The 19,912-nt window shown below is 40.2% G+C and overlaps 1 protein-coding gene across 3 annotated transcripts in view; it reads right to left on the bottom strand.

Moving 5' to 3' along the window:
* Positions 1-1,156: 1,156 nt before the first annotated feature.
* The window catches only part of BBS2 (Bardet-Biedl syndrome 2), a 32,490-nt gene continuing 13,734 nt past the window's right edge, over positions 1,157-19,912 (bottom strand). The window contains exons 6-18 of one of the 3 annotated variants that reach the window (XM_047835975.1): positions 19,391-19,495; positions 19,221-19,307; positions 16,079-16,214; positions 15,695-15,834; positions 14,412-14,553; positions 14,153-14,324; positions 13,389-13,518; positions 11,913-12,044; positions 11,290-11,427; positions 10,290-10,402; positions 3,130-3,278; positions 2,301-2,422; positions 1,157-1,696 (exon numbers count right to left, since the gene is read on the bottom strand). In XM_047835975.1, the coding sequence (XP_047691931.1) occupies positions 2,316-2,422; positions 3,130-3,278; positions 10,290-10,402; positions 11,290-11,427; positions 11,913-12,044; positions 13,389-13,518; positions 14,153-14,324; positions 14,412-14,553; positions 15,695-15,834; positions 16,079-16,214; positions 19,221-19,307; positions 19,391-19,495 (1,551 nt within the window). In that variant the 3' untranslated portion in view covers positions 1,157-1,696; positions 2,301-2,315. Of the gene's footprint in view, positions 1,697-1,942; positions 2,423-3,129; positions 3,279-10,289; positions 10,403-11,289; positions 11,428-11,912; positions 12,045-13,388; positions 13,519-14,152; positions 14,325-14,411; positions 14,554-15,694; positions 15,835-16,078; positions 16,215-19,220; positions 19,308-19,390; positions 19,496-19,912 lie in introns of those variants that run through there. The other 2 variants (XM_047835976.1, XM_047835974.1) reach the window with 2 other exon arrangements.

Raw genomic sequence — 19,912 nt, 5'->3', positions numbered from 1 at the left:
GAGATAACTACTATCAAGAGGATCAAATTATTGTGAAAATAACCTATTTTAACTTGTAAGTCAGGGCTATGTAAAGCTATCTTACTGCAGGTCAGCCCCTTCAAGACTTGCCGTGAGTATTTTTAGGTCTAAGAAGGAAGTTTTTTGGCTGAAGAACAACAGAATGACCTTTGGTGAGATTATTAGGATCCCTAAAAATGAGTAGTGTCATGCAATTAAAACCAACACCAACTAGAGATTTTAATCCCAAAAGCTACAGGTTAGATTATGGTCATGATAGAAAAAGAAAAGAGTAGGACTCGAATTTTGCCAGTAGCTCTGTGACTCTGGCAAATAATTAATCCCCACACCTCAGTTTCCTCACCTTTGAAGCACCTGTAAGATGTTTTTCTACTCCAGGGATTATGAAAAAAGAACACAGCATATATGGGTCTTTTGAGCTTATAAATTGAAAATGCAAAATAAAGGTATTATAGGGCACAGTCTCATAAAAATTAGGATTCCACGAAGCTCCCACTTCAGAAATAGAAGAGGTCATTCAAAATTAATTTACCACAAGAGGATGGCTTCACTTCCCTGCTACTTAGGAATGCTGTTAAGATGTGAAAACGATGAATGTTTTATTTTTTTATTTTTTTTAAATATAATTTATTATCAGGTTAGCTAACATACAGTGTATACAGTGTGCTCTTGGCTTTGGGAGTAGATTCCCATGATTCATCGCTTACATACAACACTCAGTGCTCATCCCAACAAGTGCCCTCCTCAATGCCCATCACCCATTTCCCCCTCTCCCCACACCCCCACCCCATCAACCCTCAGTTTGTTCTCTGTATTTTAAGAGTCTCTTACAGTTTGTCTCCCTCCCTCTCTAAACTGTTTTTCCCCTTCCCTTTCCCCATGGTCTTAAGTTTCTCAAATTTCACATGAGTGAAAACATGGTATCTGTCTTTCTCTGACTTATTTCACTCAGCATAATATCCTCCAGTTCCATCCACATTGTTGCAAATGGCAAGATTTCATTCTTTCTCATTGCCAAGTAGTATTCCATTGTATATATAAACCACGTCTTCTTTATCCATTCATCAGTTGATGGACATTCGGGCTCTTTCCATTCCTCAAAAAACTAAAAGCAGAACTACCCTACAACCCAGTAATAGCACTACCAGGAATTTATCCAAAGGATACAGGAGTGCTGATTCATAGGGGCACTTGTACCCCAATGTTTACAGCAGCGCTTTCAACAACAGCCACATTATGACGAATGTTTTAAACATTAAACCAGTCCCAGAATCTACCTTAAGGCAAAAGTTTCACTCTGAGGGAAGGAGTTGCTAGCTGTTGGCACAAACACCAGCTTTCTCTTCCTTGCCTCTCTGCAGTGAGGTGTGGCCATGTTAGCTAAAGGAGCATGAGTGGAAATGATAATGTGCTATTTCCAGATCACAGCTTTGATAAAAGCTTTCCCTTTTCTACTGACTGGGATATAAATACCTGTAAGACCTTAGGACAGCCCTTCTCCAACAGGGTTCTTGTGCCATCAGGTTTTCACTGTATGCGATGAATGTGAAAATTGTCACCCGAACTGATTTCCTGAAACTTCTTTCTCTAGAGAACTCAGGGAAAGGCTGCTCTAGAGGATGACAGGGCTGAATGATCACAGGAAGCTGGGTCCCTGAGTAACTATGGAGAAATCCTAACATAAAGGAGAAATTAATGGGTCATGATAAATTTTGAGGTCTATTAGTTTCAGTAGCTAACATTACTCCAACAACAGATCACCCTCAACTGACTCCCTTAATGCAAATCTGTTGTTTACACCCACCCCCCTTTCAGTGATAAGGCACACAAATTGAATATTCATGCTTGTGTTTTCCTCCACACAGTACAAATGGTTTATGTAATTCTAATACAGTGGTGATTTTATGGTCAACACAAAGTGTAACTCTTAAGTTTTAATGAAAAAGAAAGTTAATTACAAATTCAATTACAATTTCAAGGAAAAAGATGTATCTATATGCCAACTTTACATACATACATACAGAAAAACTGGACTTTGAAGCGCTAACATTTCAAAGTGTTCAAAGTGTTCACCCACTCTACACAAACCGAGTATTGGGTTACTGCCACTGATTTTAAAAATAGCAAGTGGATACGCTTTTCAGATGCAGAGCGTTGTCTTACATTTGTACCACTCACCACGGCTGTTACCATTCTTAGCACCTGGGGTCACCGGGATATAATCCAAAGCAAACTAGCCTAGAATTTTAGGGAAAAACACTTTTTAGGAACTTCATTACCTATTGTTTCCTTTCCTAAGAAGAAGCTGTCCCCACGCGCATGATTCTGAACAGCATGTTGATGTTGTTGCTTCGAATCGCATCCCGACAAGCAGTGATCACCTGGTTCTTTGGTTTTCCGACTGTGTGGGATGAAACATCCAATCAGTACAATCCAAAAGATCATTCAAAGTGACATTATAAATCAGAGGCCAGCTTTAAAACAGCATAAAACCAGGGAAGAAAAGAGATATATGGTGTGCAAATTTAACTCATTTATCTTACCACTCCCTAAAAAAGGTATCTTTGTGAGGGAATTTATCACAAAACCACACCTACAGACCATCTACAACCTAGAAATGAAGTCAGTTCTATAGAAAAGAATCAAAGCTTCTATCTACCTAGCAAAGGTTATTTCTAAAAGGAGGTCAAAGCACTGACCCAAACAGCAGATTTCAGGTCTAAATCTCTGGCTATATTTCGGCTGCTTTTGGTTTATTCTATTACTCTTTGTCTAAATTTTAAGTTGGATACTTAGCTCATTAATTTTCAGCCTCCCTTTTTAAAAAAATAGGTATATTTGAGGTTTTCCTTTGGGGTATATGTCGCTAGGTTTTTCTTGGAAGACACAGCAAGACCTAAGAAAAGGCGCTGAAAGTTTTCCTGCCTCTGAAGTCTGCAGACTGACTAAAGCCAAACAGGCCAGCCAAGGTCAAGTGGCTTCCACTGAGCTGAGTGTTACAGGTGTGCCGCTCTCGGCCCCAATATGAATTCTTGAAGCCACCACTACCTCTAATGGTTCTCACCCCAAAATCACAGACTACTTAGGGTGCTACAAAAAGAGACTTACCCCGCAAACGACCTGCTCTTTGAATGGCCTGATTTACTGCTTTGAGGTTCCCCAGTAGCTCTGTGTGATTGTTACAGCGAATTTTGTATCCATTTAGCAAGTCTTTATTAAGGTCGTACAGTTCCATGTAGCGATTCTTCATGGTTTTCCTGTGTAAATCAACATCAGTGTATGAACCTCATCGTACCCCGATATGGCAGGCTTACATGAGAAAACCTGTAAACTTCTTACGTACATAAAGACACCAATTTTTTTAGCTTTGAAATGTTTGTTTTGACAACATTGAGAAAGTTTCCATCAACATATTCTATTTCCTCCAAATAAATGGAACACAAATGGCCTTTCTTGCTTATTGGTCCACGGTTTGTTTGAATTTAGGAACCAACAATTAATAAACGCCCTCTGGGTGGGTGAGTAAAGAAAAGTTGGCAAGGCAGTAAGCTGGCTTCAGAGTTTCTGATTAATATTCATTGGGCAAAAGTGACCTTATTCTTAGTATTTTTAGACAACTGGTAAATTCAACTTCAAATTTCATCAAGGTTTTAAAAACAAAGGCATAAAGGGGCGCCTGGGTGGCTCAGTTAAGTGTCCAACTTCGGCTCAGGTCATGAGCTGGTTCGTGAGTTCAAGCCCCGCATCGGGCTCTGTGCTGGCAGCTCAGAGCCTAGAACTGCTTCAGATTCTGTCTCCCTCTCTCTCTCCCCTCCCCCACTTGTGCTGTCTCTCTCTCTCAAAAATAAATAAACATTAAGTAAAATAAACTAAAAACAAAGGCATAATATTAAAACCACAATGAGATATTACTACACAATGAAAATGATTAAAATAAACTGATAAAGCCAAATGCTGATAAGGATGTGGAATGACTAGAACTCTCCCGCACTGCTGATGGGAATGCAAAATGTACAGCTACTTTGTGAAATGACTGCGAAGTTTCTTAGGAAGTTAAACATACACTTACCAAATGACCCAGAAATACCATTATCAAGTATTTACCCAAAATAAATGAAAACATGTCTATAAAAAAACTGTATGCAAATGTTTGTAGTAGCTTTATTCACAATCACTGAAATATGGAACAACTCAAATGTCTATTAATTGGTGAGTGGATAAACAAAATATGGTATATCCATTCAGTGGAACAGTACTATGCCCAGCAATAAAAAAAGAACAAATTACTGACACATGCAACAACATGGATCCATCTCAAAGGCATGAAGGTAAGTGGAAGAAGCCAGGCTCAAAAGGCCTATACTATATGATTCCATTTATGTGACATTTTGGAAAAGATAAAAACCACAGGGAGAAAAATCAGATCAGTGATGGCCAGGGACTAGAGGTTAGGAGAGATACTGATGCAGAGAGACAAAAGGGCGATGGAAATATTCTACATCTTGACTGTGGTAGCAGCAACACGGTTATATGTGTTTCTCAAAATTTACTGAACTGTAAACCTTAAAAGGGTGAATTTTCTGCGTGGATAAATTATATATCAACTAAATTGGCTTTAAAAAATAAAACAGATACATCTGAGAGCCTCTAAATGAAATATAAATAATTCAGGAAAAATGGAATTTAGAGGTTGGTGGTCACTTTCCTCCATTTTAGCAGTCAAATGCCTAAGGCCAACAATAGCTCTCTGACTGAAAAAGAAAGAAAAAAGCCAGAGACAGAGTTAAACAGGGGCCCTAGAGGTAGCTGGCCAGAAAAAGCAGAAACCTAATATACCTCAAAGAATATAATGGGAAGAAAACAAATTACAAAGAGGCAAACCAGTCTCGATTAACAAAGGATGCAATTTTACATCTGGAAAAAGTGTAACATAATTTGGTAAAGTAGTAGATTACCAAATCAATATACAAAAATCAGCAGTGTTCATATACTCAAAAAACAAAAACAAAAATATAGGGGCACCTGGGTGGCTCATCAGTTAAGTGTCCAACTTGGGCTCAGGTCATGATCTCAGGTTCATGAGTTTGAGCCCTGCATCAGGCTCTGCACTCTCACCACAGAGCCTGCTTCAGATCCTTGTCTCCCAGTCTCCCTCCCTCCCCCCCCCCCCCCGCCCCTCCCTTGCTTGCTCTCTCTTCTCTCTCTCTCAAAAATAAACACTAAAAAAAAACAAGATATAATGTGGAAGAAAGATCCTATTTACAACTGCAAAAATAAAATAGGCACAAACTTAACAAGAAAGTCTGATACCTATACGAAAGACCTACAACATGACTTGAACACATAAAGACAGAGCGTGCTCTTAGTAAGACTGAACATCCTTGTAACAACGTCAGATCAAGTTAATAAACTTAACATGATCCCAGTAAAAACACTTATCTTTTTTTTCTGGAGCTAAAAAACCTGGTGATAAAGTTCACTGGAAAAGACAAGCACAAGCAGCCAGGAAAACCATGAAAAGGAAGAGCAACCTAGCCATACCAGGTAACATACAAAGCACTTCCCATACAAAGTAAGGAAAAGAATGGCACTCCCAAATGAAGAGCAAGACAGACCAAGAAAACTGGATAGGAAATCCAGAAATAGACCCAAGTGCATGTGGAAACATGATGCATGATAAAGGTATCTCAAATCAGTGGGAAATGGACTTTTAAAGGAGGCGTATTGAAACAGCGCAGAAAAAGAGAAAACTGAACTTATCACTGTTATGCTGAAAACCAGGATAAACTCCAACTGAAACAGGGATTTAAATGTAAAAGAGGAAAACATACAGGTATTAAAAAAAATAGGTTAATTACTCTGAATTCGGTGTAGAAGTTTAAGGAAAAGACTAGCCAATTTGACTACATAAAATTTTCTCAAAACTTCTACGTGGCAAAACCAAAAATAAATTTTATTTTATTTTTTAAGTAATATCCTTTATTTTAACCAGGGCACTTACATATTTTTTTTCTGAGTTGTTTTTTTTTTTTAATGTTTAGTTTTGGGAGAGAGACAGCTTGAGTGGGGAGAGGCAGAGAGAGGGAGACACAGAATCCGAAGCAGGCTCCAGGCTCTGAGCTGTCCGCACAAAGCCCAACGTGGGGCTTGAACTCACGAACCATGAGATCATGACCTGAGCTGAAGCTGGACGCTTAACCCACTGAGCCAGCCACCCAGGCTCCCTAAAAATAAATTGTTAAAAATCTAATAAGCAAAGGACAAATACAAATGAAAACCTGGGGGAAAATATGCATTTCTTATCACAGATAAAGGATTAATAAACCTAATACATAAACAGACAAGATAAACAGTTCACACACAAAAAGAAAAGCCAATGGCCCTTAAAACAATGAAAAGATGCTCAACACTGCTCGCAATAAAACAAATGAAAATTAAAACCACAATGAGACCACTTCTCACCCACTGAACTGGTAAAAACCCAAGAGTGTGCCAACATACTCCATTGGCAAGGCTGAAGAGAAACAGGCACTCTCATACATTACTTCTGAGAATGCAAAATGACAGAACACCTAATGGAAGAGAATTTGGCAATATCTTGCAAAATTCTGTACGCGTTTATCATTTATCCTGGCAATTCCATTTCAGGACTTGTTCCCAAAGGTATCTCGGCAAAAATATGAAAAGATAATATAACAAAGCTATGCGCTGCAACATTATCCATAAGAGCAAAAGAGCAATCCAAATGGAGGGAACTGGCTGAACAAACACCCAGAGCATGAGTGCTGTGCAGCCGTAAATACAATGAATAGTATTTCTGTGTGTGACTATGCAGTGAGCACCATATTTTTAATTGTAAAACACCAGGCGGGAAAGAGTAACATGCTATGATCTATCTATAGAGTCAGAAGATGAGTGTGTGTGTGTGTGTGTGTGTGTGTGTGTGTGTGTGTGTGTGTGTGTATTCAAATTTTGACTGGTTATTTATAGTGAAAGGGAGGGAATAGGATGAAGGTGACAGGAATGAGAAGTTGGACACTTGTTTTTAATTTTTTAAATGTTTTTATTTTTGAGAGAGAGAGAAACAGAGCACAAGCAGGGGAGGGGCAGAGAGAGGGAGACACCAAATCCAAAGCAGGCTCCAGGCTCTGAGCTGTCAGCACAGAGCCTGATGCGGGGCTCAAACTCGTGAACCGCAAGATCATGACCTGAGCCAAAGTCAGACCCTGAGCCAACTGAGAAAAGTTAGACTCTTCTGCATATTGTTTTATAGAGCTGACTCTATATAAAAGTTTTAATAAATGTGTAATAAAATTAAACCCAAAAGAAAAAAAAATGCCAATTCTCCCAAGACCAAAAGCAAAATGAACCAAATGAACCTAACTAGATAAATTTGTGGCATAACCAAAAAGGGGGGGAAGTATTTCAGATACAATAACTTGACTAAAAATCCCTACTGGAATATACTCTAAAGACACACAAAAAAAACTAGAAAAAAAAGTTTTTACTGTTTTCAGCACTCATATTGTTGATGTTGATACTATTCATCAGTCACACTGGTATTATACTAGCAAACAGTCACGTTGATACTGGTTAGAACCAAGATTTTTCAATGTGAGAAAGAAGAGATATACTTTAAAATAAAAACTAAGAGCCCGCATTCATAAATCTGAAATGGAAATAGAATGAACTCATAATAGTCTCACAATAAAAATATATACATTTCCTGGTTCTACCCATTGAAAAGTCCAGAAACAGTAACCGCCCAGAGGCAATGGGCACCTCTCATGCACAGACTATAATCTCTAAATACCAATTCCCACTAAAAGTAACCAAGACTCCTTAAAGAAATGGCTGCTTCCAGATTCAGAAAGATGTACCAGATAAGCCTAAAATATTTTGTACAAGAAAACAAGGACCTAACAGAAAAATTGGCTATGTCCAAAGGTAGCTGTAACCAACCTGAAAAGGTTTCCAGTGGCCTAAGACAGGACAATTTGGCCATTATACAGAGTAGCTAAAATGGACTGAGCACGTTAAATATGTTAAAATATATGAGTTTATAAGGATTTAAAAATTTCACTGGTTAGCACAGAGATGCTAGAGAACCAACTCATTAGCTTAAAGCTGATAAATAATCCTTACAAACTGTACCTCAGGGAGCAAAATAATCATTAATTCGTAAGGGAATGTTATGCTTCATAGAAGTATTTTGCTAAAAATGAAGAAAAAAATAACAGAATTAGAATATCACTGTTTTGCAAACTCCTAAAGAAATAATGGATCTACGTAATGATCAACGACTGGCAACAGAATAGAAAGAGACAACCAGGCATTATATGCTCCCACGTAGAAGTACACAACACCACTTATGAACTATTCTTGCCAAAAAGTTGAACCTGAGTCTAACCAACCCTCTGCATCTAACTACCATTTTGACAGAAATCCAGGGGACCAGAATACTACTAAACATTATCACAAGGATGCAATCAGCAAAATCCAAAATGGGACACCACAAAAGAGGGAGAGGGCTGGGAAAAAGAATAAAAAAGAATAAGCAACATGTGGATTACAAGAGACTTGATTTTTTTTAATTTTTTTAATGTTTGTTTTTGAGAGGCAGAGAGAGACAGAGCGTGAGCGGGGGAGGGGCAGAGAGAGACAGAAACACAGAATCTGAAGCAGGCTCCAGGCTCTGAACTGTCAGCACAGAGCCCGATGCAGGGCTCGAACCCACAAACCCCAAGATCACAACCTGAGCCAAAGTCAGACACTTAACCGACTGAGCCACCCAGGTGCCCCTAAAAGAGACTTAATCTTTGGTCTTTGCTTGAACAAACCAATTTAAAACATACACACACGCGCACGCGCGCTCACGTGCGACAACTGGGGAAATTAAACACTGACTAGGTTATTTTGTGATATTAAGAAATTATTTTACAGGGTGCTTGGGTGGCTCAGTCAGTTAAGCATCCAACTTCGGCTCAGGTCATGACCTCATGGCCTGTGAGTTGGAGCCCCGCATCTGGCTCTCTCTCAGAAATAAATAAAACATTAAAACAAAATAAAACAAGAAAAAAGAAATTATTTTACATTTTTCTAAATGTGATAATGGTATTGTGGTTAGTGTTTTTCAAAGGCTCACTGTCTGAAATATTTATGGCCGAAAGGATATGATGTCTGGAATTGGCTTCAAGATAGTCCAGTGCGTGGGAGAGGAAGAAGGTGAGCGCGGCGATAAAGCAGGATGGGCCAGGGGGTGACCAGGACTGAAGCCAGGTGGCGGGGGTATAGGAAATCACTGTATTACCTCACCTACTTTTGTATGTGTCTGAAACTTTCAACAATGTTCATTCTTTTAAAATCACTTACTTCTGAGCAACACCATGTTAACGTATGCCGATAATTCAGGCCTTTCAGGAAAAAGCCTAAGCGGCACCCTGGGTGAACCCTTGCCTCTAAAGTACACAAACTTCATCCATCCCTGGTGTCTTTCTTACTCTATCTACCTCAGTACTTTTAGTGCCGAGACAAATTCTGCAAGAAGCTAGACCTGCACATCTTTGTGGTTTTTTTTTTAACTGTTTTATTGTAAAATGTAAAACACATTCGGAATAGTTCACACAACAAATGTTTGTTAACCAGGTCCAGAAACAGAACATTGCCACAACCCGGAAGCTTCCCAGTGGGCTCTTTCTGAACACAGTCCCTCCTTCCCTGACAGAAAATACTGTCTTATGTGGTAATGTCTTCGCTACGTTTCCTTACATCTTCTTCACCTATGTATGCTTCCCACATGATACACTTTTTAGTGTCGTCTGTTTCCAAAGTACATAAAAGGAAGCATTTTGTACACGTTCTTTTGAATCTTACTTCTTTCAATTTCCCTTATGCCTGTAAGATTTGTCCATGTTGTCATATGTCATGGAGACAGATGTCATATTTCATGGTACGACTATATTATAATTTAGCCATCACATTGTTGATGGTACTTTGTGGACTGTTTCCACTTTGGGATTCTTATGAGCAATGCCTCAGGAACATTCTCGTACAAACATCCTGGTGTATATGCGCAGAAGTGTTTCTAGGTTATAAACCGGGAGCAGAATTCCCAGGTCACAGGGAATATATATATTCAACTTCACTGATGATGCCAAGTTATTTTTCAAAGTCACTGTACCAATGTGCACTCCTACCAGCAGCACTTGAGAGCTGTTACTCCGTATTGCTGACATTTTTAAACTCGCACCTGTCAGGTAAATACTCACATGTCCCTCATCAGACGCGCATCCTCAGCTCGGACCAGCAAACTTCGAATCAGGTTAGAATTATCGGCCATCTCCGCACTGAGCTTCTGATGCACTGAATGATATTCATCCACCTGGAGACCACGAACACTCAGGAATGAAAAAGACCTCACAGACTCCTTGAAAATTAGTCAGATTGAGAAGACACTATCTGCCACACACAGAGGCAGATACCTCTCTACCCTGTTCACCTACACCATCTCGACTCTCCCCCATGGTTTCACCTCACCAATGAATTATCAGTCTATACCACCTCCCGCACTCAAGATGACACTCCATCTGGACCTCTCCACCGGGAGCCCTAGCAACATACATATTAACATTTGAGAGATCTGGGGTGAGAATGCGGTTATAACTGAGGACCAGTCACTATCCTTTTTTCTTTTTTTTCTTTTGGATTTGGGTTGTTGGAAAGCACTAAACCAAAGAGCAAGGTGAATACAAGAGATAAGATGAGTGGCTAGCAAAGGAAAAGGTTAATATGACGTTTGTTTAACTGTAAATCAAACAAAGAAAGCAGGGTGGTCAGGAGCTAAACCCCTTTATAAAAGAAACCCTTTAACTAGTGGGCTCTCTCAAACTAATTCAACTGTAACAATTTTCAAAAATTCTTTAGAACATGGCTATCCAGGGGCGCCTGGGTGGCTCAGTCGGTTAAGCGTCTGACTTCAGCTCAGGTCATGATCTCGCAGTCCGTGAGTTCGAGCCCCGCGTCGGGCTCTGTGCTGACAGCTCAGAGCCTGGAGCCTGTTTCAGATTCTGTGTCTCCCTCTCTCTCTGGCCCTCCCCCACTCATGCTCTGTCTCTCTGTCTCAAAAATAAATAAACGTTTAAAAAAAAAAAAAGAACATGGCTATCCTGTAACATACACACATTTGTGGTATCTCTCATCTTCCGAGACACATTTCAAATGTCATGGGACTACCACGTTCTCACAAATGCAGCCGCCGGGTGCCCTCACCTTAATTAGCACCTTTCGTAACTCCTCAAAGTAAACTGGGAAATCTGCTTCTACCTGAAGGTCTTCAATAGCAAAAAATGATGCCATCGACTGGATGATGTCACCAGCCAAGTCGATATCATCAGTATTTACGGTGATCTATCCAGGGGAAAATAAGAGACAAGCTTAGCATCTTCAGATATTAAGGAGAAACTTAGCTAAAACACTACCTGAATTTCCCCATATTCAACACATTTATTGAACCTAAATTTATATGTGGTGATGAATCAGATAGGTGTTAGCCCTGAAGGAAATTATAAATTTTAGCAGCAGGCTAAAAGATCAATCCTCTGGCCTTCTAATCTAAACAACAAAATCATTCAAATGTTGAAAATGTTTTTTGTTCACCTCCGTATCCCCAATCCTTCCCAAATTAGACAAGGAAGTGCTGAAGGGAAGGATGGAGGAAGACAGAAAGCCACCTTCTAGATTATACCCCAGTGTCTAAAACGATTGACACTTTTAACACTAACAGACTACGTTGAAACATGCAGTTTTACAACCTTGGTATCGCCACCCACCTCACTTTGCACTGAATGGTAAACATTACACAGGAAATCTATGCCTGTGACAGTAAACGTTACCTCTCCACTAAGCTTGATTTTTATATACAGCTGGCCACCATTCCGTAAGGACGTGAAACACACTTGAAATGGAGCATTTTGAATGTTAGTGTCTTCTGGTAACAGAAAGTTCTGGTTGAGCCATATAACAACCTTAAAAATGAATAGGATGAAATGAACTTCCATTTTTAAAGTACAGTCATTCTTAAGAATTACCTTTCTTTCTAGATTTACTGCTTGTTTAAAAAACAATTATACTGCACACCCCCTCCCACCAAGAAAACACTAATCACACTCCTTTGTCCCACCTCATACATGATCTTAAGTAACATTCATAATTATGTTTGGCCCCACAGCATGCATGACTTTATAGCATTTTCAGTGTAGACATAATCTTATATGGATTGTAGAAACAACCGGGTATGGTGCTAAGCCTGTTTACACTGTAGCTCTTCTGTGGCTATACTCTTGATGATGTAGTCTGCTTAAAACTATTCCACTCTATCCTTTAAAAAAAAAGGTAAATGAAGTATGCATGCACACACACAGCACAGACACAGAGATACAGCCACATAAGTAAAAAATAAGTTTTAATATTCGTAACAATAATGGTGACCAGCAGCACGTAAAATGCAGCGGTATTCCTTCACCAGCTGAGGTTATGCATAACCCTAATATAAAAGTGCATCCTAGCTCTGTAGTCTTAGTGGCCAAAACCAGAAGTTGACAATTCATCCGTTAAACACATTTATGTAACTTTTTGTCATAATAAGATCATCAGACTAAAACCAGGAAATAACCATCTTAAACTTATATAGCCTTCATTTATTATTTTTGAAAGATTTCAAATTAGGGAAGTAAAGGTCATGGGAACCCTGACCACATAAGAACCTAAGAATCTACATGACTATAAAGCCTCCCTAAGATTTCCGGAGTCCGGCCGAGGTTAAAGGCCACTGGCATTAGTCCTTTACACTTTACAAGGTACTGTCACACCAAATATGTGATCTGCAGGGCCCCCTGTGAGGTGGGACTAGCCTCACTTAGAGATAAGGGAACTGAGGCTCAGACTGGTGAGGGCTGACAGCACTAAGAAAATCACTAAAATTTAACTAGTTAAGGTAGCATCTGAATCCAGAATGTTCTCAGCTCAAACTCCCACCCTCTTTCCAATTCGAAGCAGGTTCCTCCTGAAACACTGGGTCAGGACAAGTACACCAAGGCCATGACAGCAAAAAGACACCAATTAAAAGCTGGTAAGAATTTATCTGCAACTAAAGACTGCTCACGTAAATAAGGTGGTGTATTTTTTCAAAGTGAGAGAAGAGATTTTCGCAGTGTTTTGGTCACAGGTTATAAGCCAACACCAAACTCACCTGCCTCTTTCATGTCGTAATTACTGCTACCAAATAACTCATTCATGCAATTTCCCCTTCTAAGTAACATCCAAAGGATGCTGAAGGGGCAACAATATTGAAAGAAAAAAGTCAGACTCACCCTCTGTGCCCGTTCCGCAAGGATAAAGTTGACGTAGCTGAGTGGCTCGGTGGCAGAGTGGGGGGCAGTCAGCGCATACATGGAGAAGCGGGGGAGCTGTCTTGTCAATTCAAACACATGAAACTGGGTGCTGTGGTCAACCAAAGCAACACAAGATGAGAAATGTGCTGCATGGAATATTACTTCAAAATGCAAGGCCCAGATAACAACTATAAAATCACTAACTGGATCATTGAGTTGTTATTCATGGGTTTTACTGAAGGGAAAAAAAACCCAAAAAACTTGACGATCAAGTACTACGGTGATGGGGTTTGGGATCAGAGACAACATGAGTCTTATACATATATACATACACGCACCAAGGGTTTAAAACACCCTAAAAGAAATATGAAATGGCTTTTATCTTCCACAAATGTAGCGATATTCCTTCACTAGCTGAGGTTATACATAACCCTAATATGAAAGCGCATCCTAACTGTAGTCTTAGTGGCCAAAACCAGAAGTTGAAAATTCATCAGTTAAACATATTTTTGTAACTTTTGTCGTTATAAGATCACCAAACTAAAACCAGGAAACAACCATCTTAAAGTTACAGAGCCTTCATTTTTCATCTTTGAAAGATTTCAAATTAGGGAAGAAAAGGTCATGGGAAATCTTGGTTAGGTGGGTAGAATCATCAAAATGGCACCCCCAAAATCCACGGCATGGTAGGAAATCCACCCATCTTGCCTCCCTCTAAGTGCTGGCTGGAAACAAAGGGTCACCTGCTTCTGTAACCCACAAAGGTTTTCAAGTGCAGATCCACAGGGACATCTTTGGGAGGTGTCACTGGGATGCGGATGGAGCTGGAAAGGCTGTGAATGCTGGGGTGTACCACGTGGCTTTCACCCAGGAAGATTCCCTCAGCAAAAATCAATACTGCTCGGATGATGGTGTCTGCCGGGAAGAGAGAAAACGGCAGTTCCAGAACCACTCCCAGGAGGCACAGGCGTCCACAAGTGCCAGCTCCAAGTAACTCCTTACCGTTAGAGGTGGAAATGCACAGTTCCACGTGAGCAGGCTGGGTCTCATGCCCCAAACTGACTGAGAGGGCGGTGTGCAGCTTGGTGTTGGCTGGGATGACGCCCCGAGGCCCATCAGCCTCGTTCAGTGGACTCAATTCAGCCTACGAAACATCCGACTTCTGACTCAGTCACCGAACAGTGAACTAATGTCAATTTTAAATCATATGGTTATTTGGCTTCAAAAACCAACTCCCTGGGGTGCCAGGGTGGCTCAATTGGTTAAGTGCCCAACTCTTGATCTGGGCTTAGGTCATGATCTCACACTTCGTGGGATCAAGGCCCCTATGGGGCTCTAAGCTGATAGTGCAGAGCCTACTTGAGATTCTCTCTCTCTCTCTTTCTCTCTCTCTCTCTCTCTCTCTCTGTGTGTGTGTGCTCCTCCCCCACTTGCATGCTCTCTGAAAACAAATAAATAAAAACTTTTAAAAAAAGACCAACTCCCAATCATCTGATATTAATCCCATTCTTTAGAATTCAGAGGACTCACCTCCTTGGCACTCCCTCACTCTACCCGGCCTCTTCCCAAGGAAAAATACCCCATCCTTTCCTGTGGGTAGGGCCCGCTGTTCCCCACCGTGCCTTTCACAAGTTTTTTTGGTGTTGTTCTTTTAAAGTAGCAAAACAAATTCACTTAGTGTAATAAATTCAAATACAGTCACACATGACAGGACAAATCAAAGTCTGGCTTCCTAGCTTATCTTCCAGCCAACTTGGTACACACACATGCACGCACGCACGCACACAAACACACACGTGGAAGCACACTCACAGAGGTTTGGCAGTTGTCACCTTTTTGTTATTTATTTTTGAAAAAGATGACAGATATTCTGTACATACTGTTCTTGCACTCTTTCAGTCAGTAATGCCACAGATACCCTTCCATATCAGTCCGAGTACATATACCTGATTCTTCCAGGCTGCTAAACAGCCCCGAATACACGCCCCACGACTGGTCAACATTTCTGTTGCTTCCAACCATTCACTGCCACAGACAGTGCTGCAGTAAAGGTCTTTGAGGGCTTGTGCAAGTATTTCTATAGTTTAGGTGCACGGCGGTGGGACTTCCAGATTCAAGGATATGCACCCTCTCAACTGTGACCCCAGCACAAAGGCTGAGGCCGTCCGTGCTTCCGCCAGTGGGCAGGAGGCAGTCCCGCGGGGCCCATGCTATACTCCGTCTTCTTCCACATTTGCCATCCCCAACTTTTCACATGACATGTCCCCTTCAGCATGGGGGCCTACCTTGGCATTTTCCTCATAGTTACGGAGTTCCAGCAACAGATTCTGTTTTTTCTGACTCAGCTCTCGGACCAGGTCCTGCTCTATGCTGGTGTCCATGAGGTTGCCTCTCATCTCGGCTGTGCCTGGCAGGTAGCCCCGAACTGAACAAAAGAAAAAACAACCCTCACCAGATTGAGGAATACCCCAGCATAGCCAGGCCTACTTTCAAATCATCAGTTGTCTGATCTTAAAAACCAAAAACCTAAGTTCTCATCTCCTCAACTTAGTGAATTTATTAGGAGGAGAGGGTATCAATACAAACACTGTATACATGAATTTCCTGGCATTCTGACCCAATCAAATTGAAAACCTGGCTTTCTGAGGCTTTTTCCCGTCCCAATTTACTTTCCCCATCCACGGAGCAGCAGATTAGCTGTGTGTGACCGTCCATCCGGTAATCTCCCTCCAGCACACCAGCAACTGCAGAAGAAAAGTTGTCTTTAAAGATGACCTCCCCAGTTCGGTCACTTCTAGCATCGACCTAAAAATAAAGCAAGAACTTGAAAAATAGCTTATGCTGTAGCTTAAAACACACACACACACACACACACACACACACACACAATTTTAAAGTTAAAGTCAGCTTTAAAGGTCAGCTAGTCTAGCAGTTTTTCAAGAGTGCTCCATGGAGCCCTGTGGCCTCTCAGGAGGCACCTTTATGACCACTGGGGCCAAGGGAACAATAAGGGGACACAACCAGCTGTACTTTCTTCTTTTTAAATGAAAGCTGTTTTACATATTGGCCTTTATATAATATTTCATTTGGAGGAATGGGTTGGCAGTACATATCCACTTACTATCTGTGGGAACTTGGGAATGCCCCTTAACCATTCTGTGCTTGGTCTCCTCATCTGGAGGTCAAGAACAAGCAGAACCTGAGGTAAATAACTGTACCTACACCCCACAGGGCTGGAATGAGGCCTAAAGAAGTTAACACACATAAAGCACTTAGAACAGGGTCTGCACATAGACATATACAGGAAACATTAGTTCTATGTAAAAGCTTTGTCTTTATCGTGTATGTGTATAAAATATATCTACATCTAAAGTTTGAAAAACACCAAGCTAACTTAACCTTCCATCATATAACCTTTTATTATAACCGATTTTAAGAGTCACTCTTCCAGGGCACCTGGGTGGCTCAGTTGGTTAAGCATCCAACTTCGGCTCAGGTCATGATCTCACGGCTCATGAGCTCTAGCCCTGCATCGGGCGCTATGCTGACAGCTCAGAGCCTGGAACCTGCTTCAGATTCTGTGTCTCTACCTCTAGATTCTCTATCTCTGCCCCTCCCCCACTCACACTCTAATATAAATAAACATTTTTTTAAAAAGCTACTCTACATAAAAACTATTGGGATGCCCTAGACAGCCCTCCTATCCTGAGTCTCCTCTTCCCAAGAAAGGCAAATAAATAAATGATCAGAAAGCAATGCACCTAAAAAACAACAATGAAGGATAACTGCTTAAAATGTTGACTTTTGTTTCAAGCAAGAACACAAAATAAAAGGGTGGCGAGCGATCATTTCAAATAGCCAATGCCATTCACCATTTTTGTCTTTTCGCAAACATTCTTCTGGGCAAAACTTTGCAACAACAACAACAAAATAAAGTCATTTAGGTCATAGCTTACTACTAGCTCCTATCCCTTGCCTATGGAATGTCACATTCAAATATCCATGCTCTTAATAACACCAACATGTAAGCCTGAAAACTATCAATGCTAAAACCTGTGAAGCAATTCACCAAAGCCCTTAGCACATTAACCTAACCCTAGAATCCCCTGGCCAGCTTAGTCAGTGGAGCATGCAACTCTAGATCTCTGAGTCATGAGTCCAAGCCCCATGCTGGGTGTAGAGATTACTTTAAAAAATAAATAAATAACCCTCTCAGATTGAACTGAATTTGCTTCTGCATTTCTGCAATGTTTTACAAATAAGAGGGTTCACTGACTAAGAAGCAAGGCTACAAATTAATATTTCTCTGGATGTTCTGCTCTTTTGCTTTATCCAACAGGGAGGTTTTGCCCTGGGGGAGAGAATGCCCCTCCAAGCCCACAAATGACCTACAAAAGGTTAAAGTTAATTGACTGGCTGCAGTCATCTAGTATTTCTGCGCCTGAATTCACATGCTGGGTCTGTATATGTTCCTTTTGGCAGTGTAGATATTAGTTTTTCTACTTATATAATGAACTGTGTTCATTTTCTTATCTTTTTTTATGGTCTGGAAGAGATTATATCCTAGAAATCCCTTAAAATTTTGAAAACATTTAACTCTAAAAACATCTAGGTCCAGAATCATATTTGAAGGAAACTTTTTTTTAAAAGGCAACTTTTGAAAACTTCTCAAGTCTAGTAGTTACTAATTCTTGAATTAATCATAATAATTTATATTCCTGCAGAATATGATCCAATACAAATAAGATGTTCACATTTCTTTTTATTTTAATGTTTATTTGAAAGAGAGAGAGAGAGAGACAGAGAGACAGAGAGACAGAGAGACAGAGAGACAGAGACAGTGAGCAAGCACAAGTGGAGGAGGGGCAGAGAGAGAGGGAGACACAGAATCCGAAGCAGGCTCCAGGCTCTGAACTGTCAGCATAGAGCCCGACATGGGGCTCGAACTCACGAACCATGATATCATGGCCTGAGCCAAAGTCGGATGCTCGACCGACTGAGCCACTCAGGCACCCCAAGATGTCACATTTCTTACTAAGGAACACCACAGTCTTCCCTTATAATTTTTATATGACCATACCAAAGGAAAACCAATTAAAGAAGCAGAAACCAACATAAGGGTCTCATAGAACTATTCTTCATGCAACACCAAAGGAAGGTTATAAGGTACTGGCCAAAAGCAAAGGCAAATCAGAGAAGAGAAGGCAGGAATTAGCTGATCTGCTTCAGGCAATCCAGCACTATCAGACAAGAAAGCTAGGGCAAATGGTACCCATGGAGATCTGGCAGCTACTTAGGCAGCTTCTAACAAGACAATCCTGACTTGCCAGAAGTCTGTAGAAAATACTGATTTGAACTTAAAAAAGGAAAGAAAGCAAAAAGATTTTATTTTGAATTTCATAGCTGGAAAGACAATATGATATCATGATTCTTCCCACTAAGTCGAAGTTTTCAGTCTTAAAGTTTTATTACAGAAGAGCCCTACAACTCCTTTTTTTTTTTTTTAGTAGCCTACACCTAGATCAACCTGATTAAATTGCTTCTCATTCCTTCAAGGAAGAGATTTAAAAATATCTTCCTGAAAATTTTCTCCCAAATAGGACCTTAAAGACTAAAAGTCCACTCACTCATTCTGCAGTACTGACACTACACCAGGAAGAAAAAATGTACAAACATTATGAAGTTAAATCTGAAAAGTACAGCAAAGGGGGGCAAGCCGTATTTTCATGTTACTGACTCTGAGTCCTGCAGCAAATAGATCTCAGACAACCAGTCCTCTGAATTATACCTGAACTCTGTGCTTAGACTTACCTTCCCATTGGACCAGCCAGTTATCAGTTCACACACTCCATCAGAATTAAGGTCGAAAGCATGAATGCTCATGGCATGATTTTTGGACTGAAAAGGAATTTCAATAATTAGTGCAGAAGTCTCTCAATATGTCTAAAAGCCCTGAATATTGGAAGCTGAATTATACTAACTTTAATTCTCCAGTATCGGGCTGTTTTGTCGTAAACTCCAACTGTGCCATTGGAAAGGGCATAACCAAATCGACTACCATACATGGAGCAAAGAGAGGTGATTATCTGCAAGAGATAACACACAAAAACACAACATCTTTTCATTAAAGTTCAATTCCATGTGGAGTATGGCTTTATAAAATCGCATGCCTTGCTACTGAGTATGTTAAAATTAGATTTAAATCTGTTAGAGGGGAATGTATTTCTCTTCTCTATGATCCATGTCATCTATTTCAGAGTTGGGTTATGAGAATTAAATAAACTCATAAAGTTTGTTATTTTAAATCAAACTTATGTGGCAAGTTTTGGCAAATTGTTTAAAAAAACACCAATAAAATTGAGCAATTGAGGATGAAATAGAGTACACAGGATATAGAAAATATACAACAGACATTGTTATACACACTAACTCAAAACGTTTTAATGATTGTTCCAGTTTCCCTAACTTACCATATCCTACAGTTTAAATTTTAAAGACTTGCC

The sequence above is a fragment of the Prionailurus viverrinus genome, chromosome E2 (assembly GCF_022837055.1).
Source record: "Prionailurus viverrinus isolate Anna chromosome E2, UM_Priviv_1.0, whole genome shotgun sequence".
Classification (NCBI taxonomy): Eukaryota; Metazoa; Chordata; class Mammalia; order Carnivora; family Felidae; genus Prionailurus; species Prionailurus viverrinus.
This window is presented reverse-complemented; position numbering and strand designations above follow the sequence as displayed.